The 13,836-nt window shown below is 52.4% G+C and overlaps 1 protein-coding gene across 1 annotated transcript in view; it reads left to right on the forward strand.

Moving 5' to 3' along the window:
- The window catches only part of CHD1 (chromodomain helicase DNA binding protein 1), a 295,481-nt gene that overhangs the window by 75,632 nt on the left and 206,013 nt on the right, over positions 1 to 13,836 (forward strand). Inside the window, exon 11 of the mRNA XM_075325063.1 lies at positions 12,024 to 12,151. Coding sequence (XP_075181178.1) covers positions 12,024 to 12,151 — 128 coding nt within the window. The remainder of the gene's footprint in view (positions 1 to 12,023; positions 12,152 to 13,836) is intronic.

The raw sequence follows: 13,836 nt of genomic DNA on the forward strand, positions 1-13,836 counted from the left end.
TCTGTCATAGTGAGTTTCCTCACTCTGCGATATTAATCTTTTTGGCTGGTTTTAGGTTCCTCCCTCCAAATCGTGTAACACTTTCCATGAGGTTTCATACAATGAGAGCCTTTCAGATGTCCACATTTTACTTTGTTATAGAGTTTTGTTTCCTTTCAGAAAACATTCCAGTCACAGTTTAAAAACTATCAAAACGCACAGCTCTCTCCTTCTTGAGGTCCACCGGCGAGTCTCCGCTGCTGCTCCCAATGTTTGGCATTGGCTGTGGCACTGACTATAGCCCGGCAACTAATCGGTGTCCACTTCAGTGCTGCTGAGCTCACTGATTGGCGGTCACACTGTTGAGATGATGTCAGCGCTGCAGCCAAAACCAGATATCGGGAGCAGCAGCAGAGAGGCAATTGAAGCACTATCTGATTATATATATAAATATATATGGCTGGTGCCAAACATTATTTGAAAAGGAACAACCCCAACTTTGCAACTCAATGTTATAAGACTGATACACTCCTGTAATCTGTAATATAGTAGCTGTCAAGGCATATTAATTCCATCACATATCTAAGATATATATCGCCTTGGATTGTCAAAGCTCGAGAAGTAGGTAATGATTTAAAATAATGATAATATAATTTATTTAAATATACTTTATGATTTTATACCATCATACTATATAACACTGCCACCAATGATATATTTACAGTGACAATAGCCAACATCTGGCAATATAAATGTTAATACCCTTTCTATATAAATCCTTTGGGTACACGTTTTATAATATTGCTTCTGGCCTCACTTTTTTTTTCGTGTCCCCGTCGTTTCAGCATCTTTACTGATATTTCATTCTTGTTGTATTTTAATATATTTAAATAAAATCATTATTTCTCTGACGCCTCATTGGGGGACACAGGACCATGGGTGTTATGCTGGTTATCCATAGGAGGACACTAAGTAGATGCAAAAGACATTAGCTCCTCCTCTGCAGTATACACCCACTGGCCGGGCCAGGCAACCCCAGTTTTAGCTTAGTGTCTGTAGGAGGCACATCCTTTCAAGGTTTTATTTTTATTTTTTTGAGGGCGACGGTTTCCCCTAGGGACCGATCTCCCAATACCATCAACGGGCGGGAATGCGGAGTGTCGCCTCCCCGTACCCCCTCCTGCGCCGCTGGTTCCTGGGCTGCATCTTACTGGACGACGGGTCCCACAGACACTGATTTTCCAGAGGCCCAGGACAGAGGCACACTTCCTCAGCTCCTTTTGCAGACACTGAGTTGATACATTGCACCTGTGTGGCCGGACACAACAGGCTGACTCTGCTATTTCCACTGCCTGGACTGAGGCAGTGTTAAGGTGAGATCCTCCCTGACTGGTTTCCCAGGCAAAGAGAGTAAGACGGCCCCCAGGGCTAATGAGCTCACAGGCTTTATTCCCACCATAGCTGCGTGCTGGCTGTAGGGAGGGGGAGTTCCCTTCCCGCCGTTTTTTCACTACTTACAACTGACCTCTTCTCGGCACCTTTTTTTTTATTTTTTTGCGCTAAGCCCCGCCCCCCCTCGGGCCGCGATAAGCCAAACACCCCCTTCCCGGGAAGCGCGCGAAGATCTCCACACAGAGCTGGCTTACTCCTTCCTGAGGACGCAGGGCCATCTGCTGATTCTGGTCAGGTACACCGAAGCAAATACGAACCTTGCTTCTCGCTGCTTCACTGTAGCTCTGCAGATCATTGCTCCCCCTCCTGGCATACTCCTACCAGGAACATGCAAAATTCTAAGGGTACTAAGAGTGCTAAGGCTCACATAGTCTATTATTCAGCCTGCACTACCTGCTGCGCTGAGCTACCACGTAAACACACTTCTTCTTTCTGTGAGTCCTGTGCCCCTGTAGCCCCCCAAAACCCCCCGCCACCACCGCTGCAACCGTCAGCCTAGAGCTCCCAGCCCACCGGAATGGGCACAGTTTCTGTCCCAATCCATGGAAAAACTGTCTCAGAACCTGGTGCTGGCTATGCAATGTTATCCTCCGCATCCTTCTGGGCCCCCGGACGGAACGCAGCCTATTGTCACCCCTATGGAGGGTCCTTCTGAGGAAATCCGGGCCCATGCTTCACCGGTTGCAGGGATCAGAAAAAGGGCACACGGCCAGGTGTCTCCAGCACTCTCTTATGGCCCCCAGGGCTCTCCCTCGGGAGCACACAGGGCTGACTCTACCACACGTTCCACAGCTTCTGAAGTGCTGGAGGAGGGAGAATGCTGTTTGTACAAGGATGATTCCTTGGTCTCAACCTCCCCAGATGATCAAACTGCAATAGACTCCCTTATCGCAGCAATCAACCAAACTCTGCATGTGGAGGATTCCCCATCCACTACCACTGACCATGCGGTCTCCTTTAAGAGGGCAAAGAAACCCCAAAAGGTTTTCGCTGATCACCCAGAGTTTCAAGATATCCTCACAAAGCAAAGGGAGAAACCTGACAGGCGCTTCGGTAACCGAAAACTCATGGAGGCCTGGTACCCCTTTGCCTCACCTGCCCATAAGGGCTGGGCCGATCCGCCCTCGGTCGACCCCCCCCGGTCTCCCACCTTGCCACAAAGACACTCCTGTCTTTACCCGATGGCTACTCCATCAAGGACCCGACATACAGGTGGAGCACCTCGCCCGCTCTGCCTTTTGAGGCTGCGGGTTCCTCCCTCTCGCCCTCCTTTGCCTCGGTGTGGGTCTCAAAGGCGATCTCGGTCTGGGCAGAAACCCTTAACACTTCGCTTGAGCAATCTCAATTTCCTCATACCTTCACAGTGGTAACAGCTCAAATTGCCGCTGTGGCGGAGTACCTCATGCAGGCCTTCATTGACGCTGCTACCTGCGCAACATTTGCCGCCTCAAATACCATAGCCATCCGCAGAGCTCTCTCGCTCCGACAATGGCGAGCGTACTCTGCCTCCAAGAAGTCTCTCACGGGCCTCCCCTATTTTCCAGACCGATTGCTTGACGAACGTCTGGACAAGCTCATTTCGGACGCCACGGGAGGAAAGAGTACCTCCCTTCCCCAGCTGAAGCCCTGGACGACCTTCACCAGACGTCCACAGTCCTCGTTCCGCTCCTTTCGGAACTCATTTGGTTGGTCGACATCCCGCTCTGCCTCCGCCGCTAGCTGCGGACTACGCAGAGACCGACCGACCTCAGCTCTCCCCAAAACCCACTTCGTCATGGCAGCCTAGACCAAAACAGTCCAGGACTAGGGAGGCTCGTCCATGACGTCCCCCCTCCCCCCCCATGACTTCTTCGGCGCCCCGGAAGACACTCTCATCGTAGGGGGTCGACTGCGGCTCTTTCAACACATCTGGGCTGCCACCTCAGACGACAAATGGGTGCGAGACCTTGTGTCTTCCGGTTACCACATAGAACCGACTCGGGGGTCGGGTACGAAATTCTTTCTCTCAAACCCCCCAAAGACTCAAAAACGACGCAAGGCCTTTTACTCAGCAATCCACTCGCTCCAAAAGGCAGGAGTGATAATACCTGTCCCAGACGACAAGAAGTTCAGGGGTTTTAATTCAAACCTTTTTGTGGTCCTTAAAAAAAGATGGGTCAGTTCGACCCATCCTCGACCTCAAACACCTGAACAAACATGTACATGTACGGAGATTCAGAATGGAGTCCCTAAGGTCCATTATTGCATCCATGGTCAAAGGGGAATTCCTTGTCTCCATAGATATCAAGGACACGTACCTGCATATACCCATCGCCCCAGCTCACCAAATGTTCCTCCGCTTCGCGGTTCAGGACTCCCATTTTCAATTCGTAGCCCTACCCTTCGGCCTTGCCACCGCACCAAGGGTCTTCACCAAAGTCATGGCGGCCGCCATGAGTGTCCTTCACGCCAGGGGAGTAATCGTTCTCCCTTTCTTGGACGACCTCCTCATCAAGGCCCCCTCCTTCCGCGACTGCTCAACCAGCGTACAGATCACTGTGGACACCCTATCCTGCTTAGGGTGGTTAGTGAATCTGGACAAATCATCCCCGGTCCCATCACAATCCATCACCTTCCTGGGCATGTCCCTGGACACCCATCGGGGCTTGATATCTCTCCCTCAGGACAAGGCGATCGCTCTACGACAAGCGGTACGCTGCCTTCTACGTCCTCCGTCTCGCTCCATTCGATTCAGCATGAGGGTGCTAGGCAGGATGGTGGCGGCTATGGAGGCAGTGCCCTTTTTGCTCAGCTGCACCTCCGTCCACTGCAGTTGGCACTTCTAGCTGCTTGGGACAAGAGCCCCTTCTCCCTGGGCAAACTTCTTCACCTGACACCTGCAGTCAGGTATGCACTTCGCTGGTGGCTTCGGTCCTCATCCCTATCCAAGGGGAGATCTTTTCTCCCAGTGAACTGGCTGGTCCTGACCACGGACGCCAGCCTCCTAGGCTGGGGCAGTGTACCGGCACCACACTGCACAAGGACGTTGGACGCCCCAGGAGTCTTCCCTACCCATAAACATCCTGGAAATCCACGCGATCTTCCTCGCGCTCAGGGCGTTCTGCCCTCTGCTAGCGGGTCGTCAGATTCGAGTCCAATCGGACAATGCGACAGCTGTAGCCTATATCAATCGGCAGGGGGGCACCCGCAGCAAAGCGGCTTATCTCGAGGCCCACAGGATTCTCAGCTGGGCCGAATCGACGGGGTCAGTGATATCAGCGGTACACATACCGGGAGTAGAGAACTGGGCAGCGGACTTTCTAAGTCGCCAAGGCCTGGCCGCCGGAGAGTGGTCTCTCCACCCAGAAGTGTTCCTAAACATTTGCAATCGCTGGGGTACACCAGACGTGGATCTAATGGCCTAAAGGTTGAACACAAAGGTACCCGCGTTCATAGCCAGGTCACGCGACCCGCTGTCAATCGGCGCGGATGCTCTAGTCTGCTACTGGCACCACTTCCCCTGCCTTACATATTTCCACCTCTACCCCTGCTGCCGCGGGCAATCAGGAAGATCAAGGCAGAGGGAGTCCCGGTGATACTGATGGCACCGGACTGGCCCAGGCGCGCCTGGTACGCCGAATTAGTACAAATGCTCACAGATGTACCGTGGCGCCTTTCAGACATCACAGACTTGCTGACCCAAGGGCCCATTTCCCATCAGAACTCCAGAGCCCTGAAGCTGACGGCATGGCCATTGAGACCTGGGTATTAACAAGAGCGGGATTCTCCCCCGAGGTTATCTCCACCATGATCAGCTCCTGAAAGCCTGCTTCATCCCGCATTTACCACCATACGTGGAAAATCTTCCTTTCTTTGTCGCTCCATTGGGAGACCCAGACAATTGGGTGTATAGCTTCTGCCTCCGGAGGCCACACAAAGTATTACACTTTAAAAAGTGTAACCCCTCCCCTCTGCCTATACACCCTCCCGTGCATCACGGGCTCCTCAGTTTTATGCTTTGTTTGGAAGGAGGCACACATCCACTCATGCATTCTCATATTAGTTATGTCGGTTGGAAGAAAAGAGGGCCCCCACGGGGCTCCCGGCATGTTCCCTTCTCACCCCACTATGTCGGCGGTGTTGTTAAGGTTGAGGTACCCATTGCGGGTACAAAGGCTGGAGCCTCATGCCGTCTCCTTCACCATCCCTTAGCGGCTCTGGGAGAAGTGGGATCCTGACCGGTCATCCATTCACTGGGACCGGGCTCCCTCCGCAGCCCCTGTGGGAATCTGCCGGACAGGAGTCTATTCATCCTCAGGGACCGGGCCCTGCATCTATAAGGTACTCTGTGTCCCCATGGGGACTGTGCATGGAGCGCCTTTCTCCCGGACGCTGCAGCAGCTGCTGTTTTGTGAAGACCGGCGGACTTCCGCGCCTGCTTGTCGGCTGCGGTCTTAAATTTAGTCCCCGGCTTCATTGCGGCCTAGTAGCAAAAATCCCGCCCCCGGGCCTGCCTGTCAGGGGTAAGGGCGGGACTGCCGACCTGACGTCAGATGTGAGGGCCGGAGCATCCTGTATGTTTCCTCCCCCCTCACTGATCACTGTGGGGACCCCAGATTCCCGCACTTTTTCTAACACCGCCCACGGCTCCACTCCTCCCCTGAGAGCCCCGGCAGCCATGTTTTTGGCATTCTGCCGGTGGAGGATTATCAGGGAAGAGCTCTGCAGCTCTGGGAGACCTAAGGCAGGGAATCTGGAGGACACACACTCCGCTTTTTAGCGGTCGGTAAGCCACACCGGTCACCCGGTGCTGGTCCCCCATAGGGTGCCGGAATAGATACATATTCTTTATAGATATTTCTGTTCGGTCGGGCTGTATACCCTTTCCCATATACCCTCACTGATCACTCTCCTAGGAGACAACAGCATGTCGTCCACAAGGAGCAAAGGTGCTAAGGCACAGGGTTTTTTTGCGGCCTCTACCTCTTGTGCGGCTATGTTACCTGCGGGTTCCACCTACCCTCACTGTGAGCAATGCTCGGCTCTATTTCGCTTGCTCAGCCGGAGCCTCGGTCACTAGTGGGCCCCTCGGCTCAGGTAGACCCCCCTGCTACCCCTGTCCAGGCGGCAGGGACAGAGTTTGCTGCTTTGGCTGAGAAACTCTCTGAGTCACTCTCACGATCCATGGCTCAGTCTATGGACAAATGGTCTGCCAAGCTGCTAGAAGCTTTGCAGTCCAGACCGGTCCTTACACAGGCCCCGGTCCCTGTTGGATCGTCGCCTCCAGGCCCCTCTCGGTCCGCGCCGCAGCGCGCTCCCAGGTTGGGCCCTAGGTCCCACGTGGAGGACTCCGGCCCGGACCACAGTCCCAGACCGGCTAAGCGGGCTCGCTGGGAATTTTCCCCGACTTCCTCACGCTGCTCGGGTTCCCAGCTTGAGGACTCTCTGGAGGACGAGGCGGACGTCGCAGCTCAGGGCTCTGAAACTGACGTTGCCCTCAATCTTGATACACCTGAAGGGGACGCCTTAGTAAATGATCTTATCTCGTCCATCAACCAGGTGTTAGATCTGTCTCCCCCGCCTCCACCTGTAGAGGAGTCGGCTTCTCAGCAGGAGAAACACCAGTTTCGGTTCCCCAAACGTACACGTAGTGCGTTTTTCGATCACTCTAACTTCAGAGATGCTGTCCAGAAGCCCAGGGCAGTTCCGGACAAGCGCTTTACTAAGCGCCTTACTGACACACGTTACCCCTTCCCCTCTGACGTAGTTAAGGGTTGGGCTCAATGTCCCAAGGTGGATCCTCCAGTCTCTAGATTGGCGGCTAGATCTGTGGTATCGGTTGCAGATGGTTCATCGCTGAAAGATGCCACTGACAGGCAGAGCTCCTGGTGAAATCGATTTTTGAAGCCACGGGCGCGTCTTTTGCCCCGGCCTTTGCAGCCGTGTGGGCACTCCAAGCTATCTCAGCTTGTCTGGCTGAGATTAATGCAGTCACACGTAATTCTGCTCCGCAGGTTGCGTCTCTGACTTCTCAAGCGTCAGTTTTTTCTTCCTACGCCATGAACACAGTCCTAGACTCTGCTAGCCGTACAGCGGTGGCATCCGCTAATTCCGTGGCAGTCCGCAGGGCCATGTGGCTGCGCGAATGGAAGGCAGACTCGGCCTCCAAGAGGTTCTTAACCGGTTTGCCGTTTTCTGGCGACCGATTTGTTTGGCGAACGATTGGATGAGATTATTAAGGAATCCAAGGGAAAGGACTCCTCCTTACCCCAATCCAAACCTAAGAGACCTCAGCAACGGAAAATTCAATCGAGGTTTCGGTCCTTTCGTCCCTCCGCCAAGTCCCAATCCTCTTCGTCCGGCAGGCCGGAGAAAGGCCAGAGGAACTCCTATGCGTGGCGGTCCAAGTCACACCCCCAAAAGGCCGCCGGAGGCACTGCCTCCAAGGCGGCCTCCTCATGACTCTCGGCATCCCCGAACCGCATCCTCGGTCGGTGGCAGGCTCTCCCGCTATTGCGACGCCTGGTGGCCACATGTTCAAGACCGATGGGTGAGAGACATTCTGTCTCACGGTTACAGGATAGAGTTCAGCTCTCGTCCTCCGACTCGTTTCTTCAGAACCTCTCTGCCCCCCGCTCGGGCCGACGCACTCTTTCAGGCAGTGGACGCTCTGAAGACAGAAGGAGTTGTGATCCCTGTTCCCCCTCAGGAACAGGGTCGCGGCTTTTACTCCAACTTGTTCGTGGTGCCAAAGAAGGACGGATCATTCCGTCCCGTTCTGGACCTCAAACTACTCAACAGGCATGTGAGCACCAGACTGTTTCGGATGGAATCTCTCCGCTCGGTCATCGCCTCGATGTCACAAGGAGACTTCCTAGCATCGATCGACATCAAAGATGCTTATCTCCACGTGCCGATCGCACCCGAACATCAACGCTTCTTGCGTTTCGCCATCGGGGACGAACACCTTCAGTTCGTGGCATTGCCTTTCGGCCTGGCGACAGCCCCAACCCCCGACCCAATCACTGACTTACCTCGGGATGGAGTTTCATACACAGTCAGCGGTAGTCAAGCTACCGCTGGACAAACAGCTGTCTCTGCAGGCAGGGGTGCAATCTCTTCTTCGGGGTCAGTCACACCCCTTGAGGCGCCTCATGCACTTCCTGGGGAAGATGATGGCAGCAATGGAGGCAGTGCCATTCGCGCAATTCCATCTGCGGCCACTCCAATGGGACATTCTCCGCAAATGGGACAGGAGGTCGACTTCCCTCGACAGGAACGTCTCGCTGTCCCTTGCAACCAAGAAGTCTCTTCAGTGGTGGCTCCTTCCCAATTCCCAATTCTCTGGCGGCGGACGCATTAGTTCAGGATTGGTCGCAGTTTCGACTGCCTTATGTATTTCCTCCTCTGGCGATGCTGACCAGAGTGTTACGCAAGATCAGTTCCGACTGTCGTCGCGCCATTCTCGTCGCTCCAGATTGGCCGAGGCGATCGTGGTACCCGGATCTGTGGCATCTCACGGTGGGTCAACCGTGGGCACTTCCAGACCGCCCAGACTTGCTGTCACAAGGGCCGTTTTTCCATCTGAATTCTGTGGCCCTCAACCTGACTGTGTGGCCATTGAGTCCTGGCTCCTAGCGTCTTCAGGATTATCTCAGGATGTCATTGCCACCATGAGACAGGCCAGGAAATCAACGTCCGCCAAGATCTATTACAGGTCTTGGCGGATCTTCTTATCCTGGTGCTCTGATAATGGTTTTACTCCCTGGCCGTTTGCCTTACCCACTTTTCTTTCATTCCTTCAATCCGGAATGGACAAGGGTTTGTCACTAGGCTCTCTCAAGGGACAAGTATCGGCGCTCTCCGTATTTTTTCAAAAGCGCCTGGCCAGGCTTCCGCAGATCCGCACGTTCCTGCAGGGAGTTTGCCACATAGTCCCACCTTACAAGCGTCCGCTGGAACCCTGGGACCTCAACAGGGTGCTAACGGCTCTTCAGAAACCACCTTTCGAGCCGCTGCGGGATGTCTCTTTATCACGTCTTTCGCAGAAGGTGGCATTTCTAGTGGCAATTACATCACTCCGGAGAGTGTCTGAGCTTGCAGCGCTGTCATGCAAAGCCCCCCTTCCTGGTGTTTCACCAGGATAAGGTGGTTCTGCGTCCGGTTCCAGAATTTCTCCCTAAGGTGGTATCTCCTTTTCATCTCAATCAGGATATCTCCTTACCTTCATTTTGCCCTAATCCAATTCACCAATGTGAAAAGGATTTGCACTCATTAGATCTAGTGAGGGCACTCCGGTTCTACGTGTCTCGCACGGCGCCCCTGCGCCGTTCAGATGCGCTCTTTGTCCTTGTCGCTGGCCAGCGTCAGGGTTCGCAGCCTTCCAAGTCAACCTTGGCTCGGTGGATCAAGGAACCGATTCTCGAATCCTACCGTTCTTCTGGGCTTCCGCTTCCTTCAGGGCTGAAAGCCCATTCTACCAGAGCCGTGGGTGCGTCCTGGGCATTGCGGCACCGGGCTACGGCTCAGCAGGTGTGTCAGGCAGCTACCTGGTCTAGTCTGCACACTTTCACGAAACACTATCAGGTGCATACCTATGCTTCGGCAGACGCCAGTCTAGGTAGGCGAGTCCTTCAGGCGGCGGTTGCCCACCTGTAAGAGGGGGCCGTTTCGGCTCTTTTTATCGAGGTATTCTTTTACCCACCCAGGGACTGCTTTTGGACGTCCCAATTGTCGCACCCGCCCCTGTGCCCTTCGGGCTGTTGTTCTTTTGTGTACACATGTTGTTGCATGTTGAATTGTTCTTTTGGTTCATGGTTTTCAGTTCTCCGAACATCCTTCGGATTGAATTTACCTTAGACCAATTTATAAGTTTCCTCCTTCCTGCTTTTGCACCAAAACTGAGGAGCCCGTGATGCACGGGAGGGTGTATAAGCAGAGAGGAGGGGTTACACTTTTTAAAGTGTAATACTTTGTGTGGCCTCCGGAGGCAGAAGCTATACACCCAATTGTCTGGGTCTCCCAATAGGAGCTAGAAGAAAAGGAATTTACGGTAAGTAAACAAAATTCCCTTCTTCATGGTGCAGGGAAACTAACGTCCAGCCTATGCCTCTGGCCATCCCCAGAATTCTCGATTTTCTTCAGTCTGGCTTGCAAGCGGGGTTGGCCCTCAGCTCCCTTAAAGGGCAGGTCTCAGCGCTCTCAATCTTCTACCAATGCCGCCTGGCTCAAAAACCGCAAGTCAAGACCTTCCTCCAGGGCGTTTCCCATCTAGTTCCCCCGTACAAACGGCCGCTGGACCCATGGGACCTCAATCTCGTTCTGGACGGTCTCCAAAGGTCCCCCTTTGAACATCTTAAGGAATCCTCCCTTGCTCTTCTGTCCTGGAAGGTAACATTCCTGGTGGCAATTACGTCCATCAGACGGGTTTCGGAGCTGGCAGCGCTCTCTTGCCGCAAGCCTTTTCTGATCTTTCACCAGGACAAGGTGGTTCTGCGCCCCCTTCCGGATTTTCTTCCAAAGGTTCCTACCCCGTTTCATTTGAACGAGGACATTGTTCTGCCTTCTTTTTGTCCGCACCCAGTTCATAGGGTGGAAAGGTCTCTGCATTCGTTAGACCTCGTCAGAGCTCTCAGATATTGCATGTCCAGGACAGCCCCCTTTAGGAAAACGGACTCTTTGTTCGTCATTCCTGAGGGGCCTTAGAAGGGACATGCAGCTTCAAAGGCAAGTCTGGCTCGCTGGATTCGCTCTGCGATCCAGGAAGTCTACCGCCTGCAACTCAAGCCCAGTCCTAGTGGGCTGCGGGCTCATTCCACGCGAGCAGTTGGCGCTTCGTGGGCCGTTCGGCATCAGGCTTCAGTGGAACAGGTGTGTAAGGCTGCGACCTGGTCTAGCCTACATACGTTTTCAAAGCATTAGAGAGTCCATACCCAGGTTTCAGCTGAGGCAAATCTGGGTAGGAAAATTCTGTAAACGGCAGTAGAGCACCTCTCTCAGTAGGGGCTCCAAACTGTCTGGGACTGGTTCCTCGTCCTTGGGTTGTGTTGTCTTCTTTTATTTTTCCCACCCATGGACTGCTTTAGGACTTCCCATGGTCCTGTGTCCCCCAATGAGGCGTCAGAGAAAAACGGATTTTTGTGTACTCACCGTAAAATCGTTTTCTCTTAGCCATCATTGGGGGACACAGCACCCACCCTGTTGCCCTGTAAGGCCTTGGTTCTCTCAGTACCTTATTTGGTTATGACTCTTTTTCTCATGTTCCTCCGTTAAGATAAGTTCTTACTATATTTTTCTCCTACTGCTTGTGTACTAAAACTGAGCTTGCCTTGCCTGGCCAGGGGGTGTATACTGCAGATGAGGAGCTAATGTCTTTTGCATCTACTTAGTGTCCTCCTATGGATAGGCAGCATAACACCCATGGTCCTGTGTCCCCCAATGATGGCTAAGACAAAACGATTTTACGGTGAGTACACAAAAATCCGTTTTTAAGTCATTACCTTCTTATCCTGAGCTTCATCAACCTGAAGTGAGATCTCCGACTTGTGGATGTATTTACTCTGGCAAACATGCGTTAATGCAGTGTGCACTACATTGTGTATTATATTTTACAGGTTTTAAAATTGAGGCCGAGGTTTGTGGCTCTAAAGAAGCAGCCATCCTACATTGGAGGGACTGATACACTGGAGCTAAGGGACTATCAGTTAAATGGCCTGAACTGGCTGGCTCACTCATGGTGCAAGTAAGAGCTGCTCTATTCTCTTAACTATTTGCTTACTGTATTTTCCGGTGTATAAGACGACCCTCCCACTGTTCCAGTTAAAATATAGAGTTTGGGATATATCATATATACTAGAGTATAAGCCAACCCGATTAATGTGCCCGTTGTTTAGTTATGTCCTCCTGGTGACCTGCTTGTCCCCTATTATGCAGTTGTTTACACAGAATAAAATATATTCTCACCTCTCCGCCGTTCCAGCGGTGCCTCCAGCTATTTCTTGCAGACCGCAGACACACAGACCCCTCCATGACAGCGTCCGATGTACGGAGCAGCCGCTGCAGGATGTCATTATGGCTTTACTGCAGTTGAATGCTTTACGGCGCCACAAAGCATTCAACTGCTGTAAAGCGCTGACAGCAGTGGCGACCCTGTGTATGGACGCAATCATGTAGGAGTGCTTCTTGTGGACCGCAGGCCCATAGACCTCTCCATGATCATATGCGGTGTACGGGACCACTGCTGCTGTCAGCGCTTTACTGCCATTGAATGCTTTGTGGCGCCACAAAGCATTCAACTGCAGTAAAGCCGTGACGACTTCCTGCAACGGCCGCTCCGTGCATCGGACGCTATCACAGAGGGGTATGTGTGTCTGCGGACTAAAAGAAGCAGCTGGAGGGTGCGTAAGCGGAGGAGGGGTGAGAATATCTTTTGTTGTGGGCAAACAACTGCAGTAAAGCCATGATGGCACTGTGCACCGCCGTATAAGATGACCCCCCGACTTTTGAGAAGATTTTCAGGGGTTAAAAAGTTGTCTTATACCCCGGAAAATACGGTAAATATATTTATTGGGATACAAATTTACATTACTACTGTTACGAAGGATTGTGCCAAAAAAGTTATTTATTAGCTAGACGACACATCTGTGAGCAACAGTAATGTAAAGATGTGAAAGGGGTAATGTGGGGTTAATGTTGGTTGGCGCATTGTGAATGAGGCCTTACACAGATCAAGAAAGATAACTATGCAGCTACTTGGTTATCTCCGTGATGGGGTAGAGCATTCCTAAGTGTTGTGCTCCTATGATTTAAAGGGAATCTCTCCAGGATTTTGCTACCGAGAGAAGCATATTTTGGAGACCGAAATCCTGATTCCAGCGATGTGTCACTTACTGAGCTGTTTGCTGTCCTTTTGATAAAATTATGGTTTTCTTTGCTGCAGATCTAGTAGTTATTTGAATGTAGAGCAGGGATATATTGAGCTTCATGCAGTTGCTGGGCTACTTGGTAGCACGCCAAGTAGTCCTCTACTAGTAATCTCCTGCTAATTAAACTGATTTTATAAACGCTCCACTACGCAGCCCAGTAAGGCTGCTTTCACACATCCGTTTTTTGCCGTGCGGCACAATCCGGTATAAACCGGATCCGGCATGTGTTGCCACCGGATCCATTCTTTCCCCCATAGACTTGTATTAGCTCCGGATTGTGCCTCGGGTTACATCTGGCTTTTGCCGGATCTGGCGTAAATAGCTGATCCAGCAGCTGGATGGAACGTTGCTTGCAGCGTTTTTTGACTCCGGCGAAAAACCATATAGCGCCGTGCGGCGTGAGTTACAATGAAAGCCTATGGGCGCCGGATCCGTCGTCATCCGGCATATGACTGAATCCAACGACGTTCAGTAGCTCGATGGATCCGTAAAAAAAATGGAA

The sequence above is a fragment of the Anomaloglossus baeobatrachus genome, chromosome 1 (assembly GCF_048569485.1).
Source record: "Anomaloglossus baeobatrachus isolate aAnoBae1 chromosome 1, aAnoBae1.hap1, whole genome shotgun sequence".
In the NCBI taxonomy this organism is placed as follows: Eukaryota; Metazoa; Chordata; class Amphibia; order Anura; family Aromobatidae; genus Anomaloglossus; species Anomaloglossus baeobatrachus.